This window comes from Ranitomeya variabilis, chromosome 2 (assembly GCF_051348905.1).
Source record: "Ranitomeya variabilis isolate aRanVar5 chromosome 2, aRanVar5.hap1, whole genome shotgun sequence".
NCBI classification, from domain to species: Eukaryota; Metazoa; Chordata; class Amphibia; order Anura; family Dendrobatidae; genus Ranitomeya; species Ranitomeya variabilis.
The window spans coordinates 1105802738-1105820757 of NC_135233.1; the positions used below are offsets into that span (position 1 = coordinate 1105802738).

The 18020-nt window shown below is 46.3% G+C and overlaps 1 protein-coding gene across 1 annotated transcript in view; it reads left to right on the forward strand.

Moving 5' to 3' along the window:
- Positions 1–18020, forward strand: part of LOC143810244 (vomeronasal type-2 receptor 26-like) — a 173251-nt gene that overhangs the window by 36033 nt on the left and 119198 nt on the right. The window contains exon 3 of the mRNA XM_077293111.1: positions 17608–17652. Within this exon, the coding sequence (XP_077149226.1) occupies positions 17647–17652 (6 nt within the window). The 5' untranslated portion in view covers positions 17608–17646. The remainder of the gene's footprint in view (positions 1–17607; positions 17653–18020) is intronic.

Consider the following 18020-nt stretch of genomic DNA (forward strand, 5'->3'; position numbering starts at 1 on the left):
CATGCCTACGTTGATTCTAGATGCCCAGCACCAGCCGGAGGACTAAATAATGCTAGCAGAGGAAAATATTAGTCCTAGCTCACCTCTAGAGAAATACCCCGAAAGGAGACAGAGGCCCCCCACATGTATTGGCGGTGAATTAAGATGAAATAACAAAACGTAGTATGAAAATAGGTTTAGCAAATTTGAGGTCCACTTACTACATAGCAGAAGACAGAAAGAACACTTTCATGGTCAGCTGAAAACCCTATCAAAACCCCATCCAGAAATTACTTTAAAACTCTGGCATTAACTCATAACACCAGAGTGGCAATTCCTGTTCACAAGAGCTTTCCAGACACAGTAACGAAACTACAGCTGTGAACTGGAACAAAAATGCAAAAACAAACATGGACAAGAGTCCAACTTATCTAGTAGTTGTCTAGGAGCAGGAACAAGCACAGAGAGGCTTCTGATAACATTGTTGACCGGCAAGCAACTAACAAAGCAGCAAGGTTATATAGCGACTCCCACATCTTGATGGGAACAGGTGAACAGAGAAGATGAAGACACCAGTTCAATTCCACCAGTAGCCACCGGGGGAGCCCAGAATCCAAATTCACAACAGTACCCCCCCCCTCAAGGAGGGGGCACCGAACCCTCACCAGAACCACCAGGGCGATCAGGATGGGCCCTATGAAAGGCACGAACCAGATCAGAGGCATGAACATCAGATGCATTCACCCAAGAATTATCCTCCTGGCCGTATCCCTTCCACTTGACCAGATACTGGAGTCTCCGTCTGGAAACACGAGAGTCTAAGATTTTCTCCACAACGTACTCCAACTCACCCTCAACCAACACCGGAGCAGGAGGCTCAACGGAAGGCACAACCGGTACCTCATACCTGCGCAATAATGACCGATGAAAAACGTTATGAATAGAAAAGGATGCAGGGAGGTCCAAACGGAAGGAAACAGGGTTAAGAATCTCCAATATCTTATACGGGCCGATGAACCGAGGCTTAAACTTAGGAGAAGAGACCCTCATAGGGACAAAACGAGAAGACAACCACACCAAATCCCCAACACAAAGCCGAGGACCAACACGACGGTGGCGGTTGGCAAAAAGCTGAGTCTTCTCCTGGGACAACCTCAAATTGTCCACCACCTGCCCCCAGATCTGATGCAATCTCTCCACCACAGCATCCACTCCAGGACAATCCGAAGATTCCACCTGACCAGAGGAAAATCGAGGATGAAACCCCGAATTACAGAAAAACGGGGACACCAAAGTGGCAGAGCTGGCCCGATTATTGAGAGCGAACTCCGCCAATGGCAAAAAAGCAACCCAATCATCCTGGTCAGCAGACACAAAACACCTCAGATATGTCTCCAGGGTCTGATTAATCCGCTCGGTCTGGCCATTCGTCTGAGGATGGAAAGCGGACGAAAAAGATAAATCTATGCCCATCCTAGCACAGAATGCCCGCCAAAATCTAGACACGAATTGAGTCCCTCTGTCAGAAACGATATTCTCAGGAATACCATGCAAACGAACAACATTTTGAAAAAACAGAGGAACCAACTCGGAAGAAGAAGGCAACTTGGGCAGAGGAACCAAATGGACCATCTTAGAGAAACGGTCACACACCACCCAGATGACAGACATCTTCTGAGAAACAGGCAGATCTGAAATAAAATCCATCGAGATGTGCGTCCAAGGCCTCTTAGGAATAGGCAAGGGCAACAATAATCCACTAGCCCGAGAACAACAAGGCTTGGCCCGAGCACAAATGTCACAAGACTGCACAAAGCCTCGCACATCTCGTGACAGGGAAGGCCACCAGAAGGACCTTGCCACCAAATCCCTGGTACCAAAAATGCCAGGATGACCTGCCAACGCAGAAGAATGAACCTCAGAGATTACTCTACTGGTCCAATCATCAGGAACAAACAGTTTATCAGGTGGGCAACGATCAGGTCTATCCGCCTGAAACTCCTGCAAGGCCCGCCGCAGGTCTGGAGAAACGGCTGACAATACCACTCCATCCTTAAGGATACCTGTGGGCTCAGAGTTACCAGGCGAGTCAGGCTCAAAACTCCTAGAAAGGGCATCCGCCTTAACATTCTTAGAACCCGGTAGGTATGACACCACAAAATTAAACCGAGAGAAAAATAATGACCAGCGCGCCTGTCTAGGATTCAGGCGCCTGGCGGTCTCAAGATAAATCAAATTTTTGTGGTCCGTCAATACCACCACCTGATGTCTGGCCCCCTCAAGCCAATGGCGCCACTCCTCAAAAGCCCACTTCATGGCCAAAAGCTCCCGATTCCCAACATCATAATTCCGCTCAGCGGGCGAAAATTTACGGGAAAAGAAGGCACAAGGCCTCATCACGGAGCAGTCAGAACTTTTCTGCGACAACACTGCCCCAGCTCCGATCTCAGAAGCGTCGACCTCAACCTGAAAAGGTAGAGCAACATCAGGCTGACGCAACACAGGGGCAGAGGAAAAACGGCGCTTAAGCTCCCGAAAGGCCTCCACAGCATCAGGGGACCAATCAGCAACATCAGCACCCTTCTGGGTCAAATCGGTCAATGGCTTAGCAATATCCGAAAAACCAGCAATAAATCGACGATAAAAGTTAGCAAAGCCCAAAAATTTCTGAAGACTCTTAAGAGAAGAGGGCTGCGTCCAATCACAAATAGCTTGAACCTTGACAGGATCCATTTCAATGGAAGAGGGGGAAAAAATATATCCCAAAAAGGAAATCCTCTGTACCCCAAAAACACACTTAGAACCCTTCACACACAAAGAATTAGACCGCAAAACCTGAAAAACCCTCCTGACTTGCTGGACATGAGAGTCCCAGTCATCCGAAAAAATCAGAATATCATCCAGATACACAATCATAAATTTATCCAAATAATCGCGAAAAATATCATGCATAAAGGACTGGAAAACTGACGGAGCATTTGAAAGACCAAAAGGCATCACTAAATACTCAAAGTGGCCCTCGGGCGTATTAAATGCGGTTTTCCACTCATCCCCCTGCCTGATTCGCACCAAATTATACGCCCCACGAAGGTCAATCTTAGAGAACCAGTTGGCCCCCTTTATGCGAGCAAACAAATCAGTCAGCAACGGCAATGGGTATTGATATTTAACAGTGATTTTATTCAAAAGCCGATAATCAATACATGGTCTCAAAGAGCCGTCTTTTTTTGACACAAAGAAAAAACCGGCTCCTAAGGGAGATGACGATGGACGAATATGTCCCTTTTCCAAGGACTCCTTTATATATTCTCGCATAGCAGCATGTTCAGGCACAGACAGATTAAATAAACGACCCTTTGGGTATTTACTACCCGGGATTAAATCTATGGCACAATCGCACTCTCGGTGCGGAGGTAACGAACCAAGCTTGGATTCTTCAAAGACGTCACGATAGTCAGACAGGAACTCAGGAATTTCAGAGGGAATAGATGATGAAATGGAAACCACAGGTACATCCCCATGAGCCCCCTTACATCCCCAGCTCAACACAGACATAGCTCTCCAGTCGAGGACTGGGTTGTGAGATTGCAGCCAAGGCAATCCTAGCACCAAATCATCATGTAGATTATACAGCACCAGAAAGCGAATAATCTCCTGGTGATCCGGATTAATACGCATAGTTACTTGTGTCCAGTATTGTGGTTTATTATTAGCCAATGGGGTGGAGTCAATCCCCTTCAGAGGAATAGGAGTCTCCAAAGGCTCTAAATCATACCCACAGCGTTTGGCAAAGGACCAATCCATAAGACTCAAAGCGGCGCCAGAGTCGACATAGGCGTCCGTGGTAATAGATGACAAAGAGCAAATCAGGGTCACAGATAGAATAAACTTAGACGGTGAGGTGCAAATGGAAACAGATTTACCAAGCTTTTTAGTGCGTTTAGAGCATGCTGATATAACATGAGTAGAATCACCACAATAGAAACACAACCCATTTTTCCGTCTAAAATTCTGCCGCTCGCTTCGGGACAGAATTCTATCACACTGCATACTCTCTGGCGACTTCTCAGTGGACACCGCCAGATGGTGCACTGGTTTGCGCTCCCGCAAACGCCTATCGATCTGAATAGCCATTGTCATGGACTCATTCAGACCCGCAGGCACAGGGAACCCCACCATAACATCCTTAATGGCATCAGAGAGACCCTCTCTGAAAGTCGCCGCCAGGGCGCACTCATTCCACTGAGTAAGCACAGACCATTTACGGAATCTTTGGCAGTAAATTTCCGCTTCATCTTGCCCCTGAGATAGGGACATCAAAGTTTTTTCTGCCTGAAGCTCCAAATGAGGTTCGTCATAAAGCAACCCCAAGGCCAGAAAAAACGCATCCACATTGAGCAACGCAGGATCCCCTGGTGTCAATGAAAAAGCCCAGTCTTGAGGGTCGCCCCGGAGCAAGGAAATCACAATCCTGACCTGCTGTGCAGGGTCTCCGGCAGAGCGAGATTTCAGGGACAAAAATAATTTGCAATTATTTCGAAAATTCTGAAACCCAGATCTATTCCCCGAGAAAAATTCCGGCAAAGGAATTCTCGGCTCAGATACAGGTGCATGACAAACAAAATCTTGCAAATTTTGTACCTTCGTGGCGAGATTATTCAAACCTGCAGTTACACTCTGAAGATCCATTACAAACAGGTGGACACAGAGCCATTCAAGGGTTAAGAGGAGGTAAGAAGCAGCTAGACTGCAATTAAGGGCTAGGCAGCAAAACTCTGAAGGGAAAAAAAAAAAAAAAAAATTTCCCTTAAACACTTCTCTATCTCCTGCTTCAGCCCAAACAATTAACACTTTGTGGGCCGGTCAAACTGTCATGATCTCAATGGCAAGAGAACATAGCATCAGCATATATAGGAACTAGCTCTTGGAAGATGGGAACTGAGCTGACCATGAACTAAACCTAACACACAACTAGCAGTGGCCGGGTAGCATGCCTACGTTGATTCTAGATGCCCAGCACCAGCCGGAGGACTAAATAATGCTAGCAGAGGAAAATATTAGTCCTAGCTCACCTCTAGAGAAATACCCCGAAAGGAGACAGAGGCCCCCCACATGTATTGGCGGTGAATTAAGATGAAATAACAAAACGTAGTATGAAAATAGGTTTAGCAAATTTGAGGTCCACTTACTACATAGCAGAAGACAGAAAGAACACTTTCATGGTCAGCTGAAAACCCTATCAAAACCCCATCCAGAAATTACTTTAAAACTCTGGCATTAACTCATAACACCAGAGTGGCAATTCCTGTTCACAAGAGCTTTCCAGACACAGTAACGAAACTACAGCTGTGAACTGGAACAAAAATGCAAAAACAAACATGGACAAGAGTCCAACTTATCTAGTAGTTGTCTAGGAGCAGGAACAAGCACAGAGAGGCTTCTGATAACATTGTTGACCGGCAAGCAACTAACAAAGCAGCAAGGTTATATAGCGACTCCCACATCTTGATGGGAACAGGTGAACAGAGAAGATGAAGACACCAGTTCAATTCCACCAGTAGCCACCGGGGGAGCCCAGAATCCAAATTCACAACAGGTGAGCATACAAGGGATGAATGACATACCCAGAGTCAAATCACTAGTAGCCACTAGAGGGAGCCAAAAGGTAAATTCACAACAGTACCCCCCCCTTAGTGAGGGGTCACCGAACCCTCACCAAGACCACCAGGGCGATCAGGATGAGCGGCGTGAAAGGCACGAACTAAATCGGCCGCATGCACATCAGAGGCGACCACCCAGGAATTATCCTCCTGACCATAGCCCTTCCACTTGACCAGGTACTGAAGCCTCCGCCTGGAGAGACGAGAATCTAAGATCTTCTCCACCACGTACTCCAACTCGCCCTCAACCAACACCGGAGCAGGAGGCTCAGCAGAAGGAACCACAGGCACAACGTACCGCCGCAACAAGGACCTATGAAATACGTTGTGGATGGCAAACGATACCGGAAGATCCAGGCGAAAGGATACAGGATTAATGATTTCCAATATCTTGTAAGGACCAATGAAGCGAGGCTTAAATTTGGGAGAGGAGACCTTCATAGGAACAAATCGAGAAGACAGCCATACCAAATCCCCAACGCGAAGTCGGGGACCCACACCGCGGCGGCGGTTGGCAAAACGCTGAGCCTTCTCCTGTGACAACTTCAAGTTGTCCACCACATGCCCCCAGATCCGCTGCAACCTATCCACCACGGAATCCACCCCAGGACAGTCAGAAGGCTCCACATGTCCCGAGGAAAAACGAGGATGGAAACCAGAGTTGCAGAAAAATGGCGAAACCAAGGTGGCGGAACTAGCCCGATTATTAAGGGCAAATTCAGCCAACGGCAAGAAGGTCACCCAATCATCCTGATCAGAAGAGACAAAACACCTCAAATAAGCCTCCAGAGTCTGATTAGTTCGCTCCGTTTGTCCGTTAGTCTGGGGATGGAAAGCGGATGAAAACGACAACTCAATGCCCATCCTACCACAAAAGGATCGCCAGAACCTGGAAACAAACTGGGATCCTCTGTCCGACACAATATTCTCAGGAATGCCATGCAAACGAACCACGTTCTGGAAGAACACAGGAACCAGATCAGAAGAAGAGGGCAGCTTAGGCAAAGGAACCAAATGGACCATCTTGGAGAAACGATCACATATCACCCAGATGACAGACATGCCCTGAGACACCGGAAGATCAGAAATGAATTCCATAGAGATGTGTGTCCAAGGTCTCTTCGGGACAGGCAAGGGCAAGAGCAACCCGCTGGCACGAGAGCAGCAAGGCTTAGCTCGAGCACAAGTACCACAGGACTGTACAAATGACCGCACATCCCTTGACAAGGAAGGCCACCAAAAGGACCTGGCCACCAGATCTCTGGTGCCAAAAATTCCCGGGTGCCCTGCCAACACCGAGGAATGAACCTCGGAAATGACTCTGCTGGTCCATCTAGCAGGCACAAACAATCTGTCAGGTGGACAAGAGTCAGGCCTACCAGCCTGAAATCTCTGCAACACACGTCGCAGATCTGGAGAAATAGCAGACACGATAACTCCTTCCTTAAGAATACCCACAGGTTCAGCGACTCCAGGAGCATCAGGCACAAAGCTCCTAGACAGAGCGTCGGCCTTCACATTCTTAGACCCTGGTAAATACGAGACCACAAAGTCAAAACGGGAGAAAAACAATGACGAGCGGGCCTGTCTAGGATTCAGGCGTTTAGCAGACTCGAGATACATCAGATTTTTGTGATCAGTCAAGACCACCACACGATGCTTAGCACCCTCGAGCCAATGACGCCACTCCTCAAATGCCCACTTCATGGCCAACAACTCCCGATTGCCCACATCATAATTTCGCTCTGCCGGCGAAAACTTCCTAGAGAAAAAGGCACAAGGTCTCATAGTAGAGCAACCAGGGCCTCTCTGTGACAAAACGGCCCCTGCCCCAATCTCCGAAGCATCCACCTCAACCTGAAAAGGAAGTGAGATGTCAGGCTGGCACAAAACAGGCGCCGAAGTAAACCGGCGTTTTAACTCCTGGAAAGCCTCCACGGCAGCAGGAGCCCAGTTAGCTACATCAGAGCCTTTCTTGGTCATATCCGTCAGCGGTTTAACAACGCTAGAGAAATTTGCGATAAAACGACGGTAAAAGTTAGCAAAACCCAAGAACTTCTGAAGACTCTTAACTGACGAGGGTTGAGTCCAATCATGAATAGCTCGGACCTTGACTGGATCCATCTCCACAGCAGAAGGGGAAAAAATGAACCCCAAAAAGGGAACCTTCTGTACACCAAAGAGACACTTTGAGCCTTTTACAAACAAAGAATTTTCACGCAGAATCTCAAAAACCATCCTGACCTGCTCCACATGCGAGTCCCAATCATCAGAAAAAACCAGAATATCATCCAGATAAACAATCAAAAATTTATCCAGATACTTCCGGAAAATGTCATGCATGAAGGACTGAAAAACTGAAGGTGCATTAGAGAGACCGAATGGCATCACCAAGTACTCAAAATGACCTTCGGGCGTATTGAATGCGGTTTTCCATTCATCGCCCTGCCTAATGCACACAAGGTTGTACGCACCACGAAGGTCTATCTTGGTGAACCACTTGGCACCTTTAATCCGGGCAAACAAATCTGACAACAGCGGCAAAGGATACTGAAATTTGACAGTGATCTTATTTAAAAGCCGATAGTCAATACAAGGCCTCAAAGATCCGTCCTTTTTGGCCACAAAAAAGAATCCCGCACCAAGAGGGGAAGAAGAACGACGGATATGCCCCTTCTCAAGAGACTCCTTGATATATGAACGCATCGCGGTATGTTCAGGTACCGACAGATTAAACAGTCTCCCCTTAGGAAACTTACTGCCAGGAATCAAATCTATTGCACAGTCACATTCCCTATGAGGAGGCAGTGCACTGGACTTAGACTCGCTGAAGACATCCTGATAATCAGACAAATACGCCGGAACTTCCGAAGGCGTAGAAGAAGCAATAGACAAGGGCAGGGAATCTCCATGAATTCCATGGGAGCCCCAACTTGACACTGACATAGCCTTCCAGTCCAAGACTGGATTATGGGTCTGTAACCATGGCAAACCCAAAACAACCAAATCATGCATTTTATGCAGAACAAGAAAACGTATTACCTCCCGATGTTCGGGAGTCATGCACATGGTAACCTGTGTCCAAAACTGCGGTTTATTTTTTGCCAATGGCGTAGAATCAATACCCCTAAGAGGGATAGGATTTTCCAATGGCTCAAGAACAAATCCGCAGCGCTTGGCAAATGACAGATCCATAAGGCTCAGAGCAGCACCTGAGTCCACAAACGCCATGACAGGATATGATGACAGTGAGCAAATCAAAGTTACAGATAGAATAAATTTAGGTTGCAAATTACCAATGGCGACCGGACTAACAACCTTAGTAAGACGTTTAGAGCATGCTGAGATAACATGTGTAGAATCACCACAGTAGTAACACAAGCCATTCTGGCGTCTATGAATTTTCCGCTCATTTCTAGTCAGGATTCTATCACATTGCATTAAATCAGGTGTCTGTTCAGACAACACCATGAGGGAATTAGCGGTTTTGCGCTCCCGCAACCGCCGGTCGATTTGAATAGCCAGGGCCATAGAATCATTCAGACCTGTGGGAATGGGAAAACCCACCATCACATTCTTAATGGCTTCAGAAAGGCCATTTCTAAAATTAGCAGCCAATGCACACTCGTTCCAATGGGTCAGCACGGACCATTTCCGAAGTTTTTGGCAATACACTTCAGCCTCGTCCTGGCCCTGAGACATAGCCAGCAAGGCCTTTTCTGCCTGAATCTCAAGATTGGGTTCCTCATAAAGCAAACCGAGCACCAGAAAAAACGCATCAATATCAGCCAATGCCGGATCTCCTGGCGCCAGCGAGAAGGCCCAATCCTGAGGGTCGCCCCGTAAAAAAGAAATAACAATTTTTACTTGCTGAGCGGAGTCTCCAGATGAACAGGGTTTCAGGGACAAAAACAATTTACAATTATTCCTGAAATTTCTAAATTTAAATCGGTCTCCGGAAAACGGTTCAGGAATCGGTATCTTAGGTTCTGACATAGGACTTCTGAAAACATAATCTTGTATGCCCTGCACACGAGCAGCAAGCTGGTCCACACTTGTAATCAAGGTCTGGACATTCATGTCTGCAGCAAACACAAGCCACTCAGAGGTAAAGGGGAAAAGAAAAAAAAATGAGAGAGAGAAAAAAAAACTCAGAACTTTCTTTCTTATAATCCCGCTTCTGCAATGCATTTAACATTTAATACTGGCCTGGCAAACTGTTATGACCCCAATGGCGAGGGTCTCAGAGAAACAAGTAAGTCTGCGACGTACAAAAATCCAGCTCATAGGGCAGTGGTAACTGGGTTGACCATATATCTACTCCTAACGCCAACACTAGCAGTAGCCGGGGAACATGCCTACGTTGGTCGCTAGATGTCTCGCGCCAGCCGGAGGACTAACTACCCCTAGAAGAGGAAAACAAAGACCTCTCTTGCCTCCAGAGAATAGACCCCAGAAGTAGGATAGTAGCCCCCCACAAATAATAACGGTGAGGTAAGAGGAAATGACAAACACAGAGATGAACTAGATTTTAGCAAAGAGAGGCCCACTCACTAATAGCAGAATGTAGTAAGATAACTTATATGGACAACAAAAACCCTATCAAAATCCACACTGGAGATTCAAGAACCCCCGAACCGTCTAACGGCCCGGGGGGAGAACACCAGCCACCCTAGAGCTTCCAGCAAGGTCAGGAAACAGATTATATACAAGCTGGACAAAAATGCAAACAAAAACAAATAGCAAAAAGCAAGAAAGCAGACTTAGCTTAATCAAACAGGAACCAGGATCAGTAGACAAGAGCACTACAGATTAGCTCTGATATCAACGTTGCCAGGCATTGAACTGAAGGTCCAGGGAGCTAATATAGCAACACCCCTGACCTAACGACCCAGGTGAGCATACAAGGGATGAATGACATACCCAGAGTCAAATCACTAGTAGCCACTAGAGGGAGCCAAAAGGTAAATTCACAACACTCGTCACAGCCGGAGATCTAGCTACCTCTAAAGGTAGAAGCAGGAAAGCTATCTTGCCTCAGAGAAAATCCCCAAAGGATAGGACAGCCCCCCATAAATAATGACTGTGAGAGGAGAAGGAAATGACATACGTAGTATGAAACAAGATTTAGCAAAGGAGGCCACTACTAGCTAGAAAGAATTAGTACAGGACAGAACACTGTGCTGTCAGTAATAAAAACTAGAAAAAGTCCACCACAGAGAAATGCAAAAATCTCCACACCTGACTAAAGGTGTGGAGGGCAAACTCTGCTGCCCAGAGCTTCCAGCTTAGCTGACTAGATACATACTGATAAGCTGGACAAATGAGCAAAACATAGAAAGTGCTAAACAACAAAGTCCACAACAAGTGAACTGCAAAAAGACAAGCAAGGACTTAGCTTTGCTGAAATGGTCAGAGTGACAGGGAAATCCTCAGAGAGCCATGACTCCAAGCTCAACAATTGACAACTGGCATTGAATTAGGGAAAAGGTCAGACTAATATAGCAGAGCCAGAAAGACGATCAGTGAAAACAGCTGCTGATGCTAAATCCAAGAAGCAGCCATACCACTCAAAACCACAGGAGGGAGCCAAAGAGCAGAACTCACAAAAATGAAAATGCTACTTATAACCACCGGAGGGAGCCCAAGAGCGGAATTCACAACAGTACCCCCCCCTTGAGGAGGGGTCACCGAACCCTCACCAGAGCCCCCAGGCCGATCAGGACGAGCCAAATGAAAAGCACGAACCAAATCAGCGTCATGGACATCGGAGGCAACTACCCAAGAATTATCCTCCTGGCCATAACCCTTCCACTTGACAAGATACTGAAGCCTCCGCCTCGAAAAACGAGAATCCAAAATTTTCTCAACCACATATTCCAACTCCCCCTCAACCAACACCGGGGCAGGAGGATCAACAGATGGAACAACGGGTACCACATATCTCTGCAACAAAGATCTATGGAAAACATTGTGGATGGCAAAAGAGGCTGGAAGGGCCAAACGAAAAGATACTGGATTGATAATCTCAGAAATCTTATAAGGACCAATAAACCGAGGCTTGAACTTAGGGGAAGAAACCTTCATAGGAACATGACGAGAGGATAACCAGACCAAATCCCCCACACGAAGCCGAGGACCAACACACCGACGGCGGTTAGCAAAACGCTGAGCCTTTTCCTGAGACAACGTCAAATTGTCTACCACATGAGTCCAAATCTGCTGCAACCTGCCCATCACAGAATCCACACCAGGACAATCAGAAGGCTCAACCTGCCCTGAAGAAAAACGAGGATGGAAACTAAAATTACCAAAAGAAAGGCGAAACCAAAGTAGCCGAACTGGCCCGATTATTAAGGGCAAACTTGGCCAACGGCAAGAAAGCCACCCAATCATCCTGATCAGCAGACACAAAGCATCTCAAATAGGTTTCCAAGGTTTGGTTAGTTCGCTCAGTTTGGCCATTTGTCTGAGGATGGAACGCCGAAGAAAAAGACAAATTAATGCCCATCTTAGCACAAAAGGCCCGCCAAAACCTGGAAACAAACTGGGAACCTCTGTCAGACACAATATTCTCTGGAATGCCATGCAAACGAACCACATGCTGAAAAAATAATGGAACCAAATCAGAGGAGGAAGGCAATTTAGGCAAAGGTACCAAATGGACCATTTTAGAGAACCGGTCACAAACCACCCAGATAACAGACATCCTCTGGGACACAGGTAGATCCGAAATAAAATCCATGGAAATATGCGTCCAAGGCCTCTCCGGGACAGGCAAAGGCAAAAGCAACCCACTAGCGTGGGAACAGCAAGGCTTAGCCCGGGCACAAGTCCCACAGGACTGCACAAAAGAACGCACATCCCGCGACAAGGAAGGCCACCAAAAGGACCTAGCAACCAAATCTCTGGTACCAAAAATCCCAGGATGACCGGCCAACACAGAACAATGGACCTCAGAAATTACCTTACTTGTCCATCTATCAGGAATAAACAGCTTCCCCACAGGACAGCGGTCAGGTTTATCAGCCTGAAATTCCTGAAGCGCCCGCCGCAAATCAGGGGAGATGGCAGACAGAATCACCCCTTCCCTAAGAATGCCAACCGGCTCAAGGACTCCAGGAGAATCAGGCAAAAAACTCCTAGAGAGGGCATCCGCTTTAACATTCTTAGATCCTGGAAGATATGAGACCACAAAATCAAAACGGGAGAAAAACAGGGACCACCGAGCCTGTCTAGGGTTCAGCCGCTTGGCCGACTCGAGGTAAATCAGATTCTTATGATCGGTCAAGACCACAATGCGGTGCTTGGCTCCCTCAAGCCAATATCGCCTCTCCTCAAATGCCCACTTCATAGCCAACAACTCCCTATTGCCGACATCATAATTGCGTTCCGCAGGCGAAAACTTTCGGGAAAAGAAGGCACATGGCTTCATCAAGGAACCATCAGAATTCCTCTGTGACAAAACGGCCCCTGCCCCAATCTCAGAAGCGTCATCCTCAACCTGAAAAGGAAGAGAAACATCCGGCTGACGCAAGACAGGGGCAGAAGTAAATCGGCGTTTAAGCTCCTGAAAGGCCTCAACAGCCTCAGAGGACCAATTAGTCACATCAGTGCCTTTCTTTGTCAAATCGGTCAGGGGTTTAACCACACTAGAGAAGTTGGCAATGAAACGGCGATAAAAATTAGCAAAGCCCAAAAATTTCTGAAGGCTCTTCACAGATGTGGGTTGAATCCAGTCATGAATGGCTTGGACCTTAACAGGATCCATTTCTATAGACGAAGGAGAAAAAATAAACCCCAAAAAAGAGACCTTCCGAACTCCAAATAGGCACTTAGACCCCTTCACAAATAGAGCATTATCACGAAGGATCTGGAATACCATCCTGACCTGCTTCACATGAGACTCCCAATCATTGGAAAAAATCAAAATATCATCCAAATACACAGTCAAGAATTTGTCAAGATAATTGCGGAAAATATCATGCATAAAGGACTGAAATACAGAAGGAGCATTAGAAAGCCCGAAAGGCATCACCAGGTATTCAAAATGGCCTTCGGGCGTATTAAATGCAGTTTTCCATTCGTCACCCTGTTTAATACGAACAAGATTATATGCCCCTCGAAGGTCAATCTTGGTAAACCAACTAGCCCCCTTAATCCGAGCAAACAAATCAGAGAGCAAAGGTAAAGGGTATTGGAATTTGACCGTGATCTTATTAAGAAGGCGATAATCAATACAGGGTCTCAAGGAGCCATCCTTCTTGGCAACAAAAAAGAATCCCGCTCCCAATGGTGACGAAGATGGCCGAATATGCCCCTTCTCTAAAGACTCTTTTACATAGCTCCGCATGGCGGTATGTTCAGGCACAGACAGGTTGAAAAGTCGGCCCTTAGGGAACTTACAGCCAGGAATCAAGTCAATAGCACAATCACAGTCCCTATGTGGAGGAAGGGAACTGGACTTGGGCTCATCAAATACATCCTGGAAATCTGACAAAAATTCAGGAACATCAGAAGAGGGGGAAGAGGAAATTGACATCAAAGGAACGTCACTATGTACCCCTTGACAACCCCAACTAGTCACAGACATTGATTTCCAATCCAGCACTGGATTGTGTACTTGTAACCATGGAAAACCCAGTACAACAACATCATGTAAATTATGCAACACCAGAAAACCGCAATCTTCCTGATGTGCTGGAGCCATGCACATAGTCAGCTGAGTCCAATACTGAGGTTTATTCTTGGCCAACGGTGTAGCATCAATACGCCTTAAGGGTATGGGACTCTGCAAAGGCTGCAAAGAAAAACCACAGCGCCTAGCGAATTCTAAGTCCATTAAGTTCAGAACAGCGCCCGAATCCACAAATGCCATGACAGAAAAAGATGACAATGAGCAAATCAGGGTCACAGACAGGAGAAACTTAGGCTGCACAGTACTAATGGTAACAGATCTAGCGACCCTCTTAATACGCTTAGGGCAATCAGAAATAGCATGAGCAGAATCCCCACAGTAAAAACACAGCCCATTCTGACGTCTGTATCCCCTCTGTTCCGCTCTAGTCAAAATTCTATCACATTGCATGGGCTCAGGACTCTGCTCCGAGGGCGCTGCCATATGGTGCACCACTTTGCGTTCGCGCAGGCGCCGATCAATCTGAATGGCCAGAGACATAGATTTGCTCAAACCAACAGGCGTGGGGAACCCCACCATAACATCTTTAAGGGCTTCAGAAAGACCCTTTCTGAAAATTGCTGCCAGAGCGTCCTCATTCCATTTAGTGAGCACAGACCATTTTCTAAATTTCTGGCAGTATAATTCTGCCACTTCCTGACCCTGACACAGGGCCAACAGTGTTTTCTCAGCATGATCCACAGAGTTAGGTTCGTCATACAATAATCCGAGCGATTGAAAAAAATGCATCCACATTAAGCAATGCCGGATCCCCTGACTCAAGGGAGAATGCCCAGTCCTGAGGATCACCACGCAGCAGAGAAATAACTATTTTTACTTGCTGAATGGGGTCACCAGAGGAACGGGGTTTCAGAGCAAAAAACAATTTGCAGTTATTTTTTTAAGTTCAAAAACTTAGATCTATCCCCGTAAAACAAATCTGGAGTAGGAATTCTAGGCTCCAAGGCCGGAGTCTGAACAACATAATCTTGGATACTCTGTACTCTTGCAGCAAGCTGATCCACATGAGAAAACAACCCCTGAACATCCATGTCCGCGCCCAAATCCACCCAGAGATTAAGAGGAAGGAAAAAGACAAAACAGACTAAAGAAAAAAAAAATGGCTCAGAACTCTTTTTCTTTTCCTTCTTTTGAGATGCATTCAGCTCATTTTTGGCCAGTTGTACTGTTAAGGTCTGGTGATTAAGGAGCGACATGCGACTAGCTCTGAGCAGGTGGTAACTATACCGACCGCAGTTCCTGATCTTAACACAGACACTAGCAGTAGCTGTGGGATGTTCCTGTCACTCCCTGGACACCTCGTCACAGCCGGAGATCTAGCTACCCCTAAAGGTAGAAGCAGGAAAGCTATCTTGCCTCAGAGAAAATCCCCAAAGGATAGGACAGCCCCCCACAAATAATGACTGTGAGAGGAGAAGGAAATGACATACGTAGTATGAAACAAGATTTAGCAAAGGAGGCCACTACTAGCTAGAAAGAATTAGTACAGGACAGAACACTGTGCGGTCAGTAATAAAAACTAGAAAAAGTCCACCGCAGAGAAATGCAAAAATCTCCACACCTGACTAAAGGTGTGGAGGGCAAACTCTGCTGCCCAGAGCTTCCAGCTTAGCTGACTAGATACATACTGATAAGCTGGACAAATGAGCAAAACATAGAAAGTGCTAAACAACAAAGTCCACAACAAGTGAACTGCAAAAAGACAAGCAAGGACTTAGCTTTGCTGAAATGGTCAGAGTGACAGGGAAATCCTCAGAGAGCCATGACTCCAAGCTCAACAATTGACAACTGGCATTGAATTAGGGAAAAGGCCAGACTAATATAGCAGAGCCAGAAAGACGATCAGTGAAAACAGCTGCTGATGCTAAATCCAAGAAGCAGCCATACCACTCAAAACCACAGGAGGGAGCCCAAGAGCAGAACTTACAAAAATGCTACTTATAACCACCGGAGGGAGCCCAAGAGCGGAATTCACAACAGACTACACCACCGCAGCGCAAGGGAAGGCTACTGATTTCCACCTGGATAAGGGAACTCTGGACTTGCCTCCAAACCGACCGGACTCTGCCTGCCCTGTGATCTGGTGCCCTGGACTGTGGATGCTGAAGTCTTCAGTAAAGGTAAAGAGACTGCAACCTTGTGTCCTCGTTCTTCTCTGCGCCTCTCACCATCCACCATCTACACACCGGGAAGCCCTGGGGATACACTTCACCTGTAGGAAGGTATACCATCTAGCTGCCATAACATCACCCCAGCGGACCCCTTAAAGCAGCGTCAGTCACCCTGACCGAATACCACACGTGGCGTCACGAACATAAACTTTATTCCCTTTAAAGACCTTTCACTTTTACACGGACATCCCAGGGCCACGGGCCGGGTCAGCCACCGTGACATCCCCCTGTGAACCGAAGGACCGAGTACCCCACGGCCCTTGGGGGGTGATCCAGTAGTAAACCCTCTGTATTTGCTCTCATGAAGTCATCTCTCTATGTTAGACATAGACTTTGGGTGCATTTTGTGGGTTCACAGCAGCAGCTTTAAACTGCAAATGCTACATCTGGTATCAGCTCCAGACCTTTTACCTGCTTAATTGATGATGGATTAATGAGGGAAAAGCCTATGCAGCTCATTAAAGAACTTTTGAGATAATCGTTCAATTACTTTTGGCCCCTTTAAAAAGAAGCAGCCACTGTACATATTAAAGAGCTGTAATTCCTTAACCTTTGCTGCAATTAGGGTGTGAAATCCGCTAAAATTAAAGCTGAGAGATGGCACTTTAGGCCCAGATTGATTATAGAACTTGTTCTTGAATATGCTTTGGAAAACAGCTAAAATGCCAAAACTTGTGTCACTATCTATCTATCTATCTATCTATCTATCTATCTATCTCTATCTATCTATCTCTATCTATTATCTATCTATCTATCTATCTATCTATCTATCTATCTATCTATCTATCTATCTATCTACCTACCTACCTACCTACCTACCTATCTATCTAGCTACCTACCTACCTACCTACCTACCTGTCTGTCTGTCTGTCTACCTACCTACCTACCTACCTATCTATCTATCTATCTATCTATCTATCTATCTATCTACCTATCTATCTATCTTCTATCTGCAGCATCTCCCCGTCCTGTGCTTCTGCATTGTAGTAATGTGTCTTTGTGTCTGATCTGAAGTCTTCTACATGTAATCCCATTAGTCTGATGTGTGGAGCTGTATTTCTGTACACTTTTACTGATTATTATTTTTATATTTACATAGGACTGACTTGAAGTGTTTTGAAACATAACAAGAGACGACATGACGGTAAGAAAATTGTCCCTTATTCCTGGTGACACTTTGTATATGCTAAATATGTAGACCAGAGAACAGAGGTCAGTGTTAATACTCATGGGGTGAGTAGGGGCCGCCCGTATCTCCAATAATGAAAGTAATGTAAATCAGCAAGATACTAGGTGTAAATTTCTATAAGAAATAAAGACAGCGGCTTATATGGCAAAAATATCTGCAATGTTGCATGCTTGTGTTTCCCTGGTGACAGATATCCCTTCTTGCCTCCAAACATAACATCACCTGCCCCGTGAGGGAAGCAATGCTACTGTGACGACCAGGACCCTGGGGCGCCACAATACCAATTCAGGGTGGATGAGAGTTCACTTGGCATCGGTGTGATT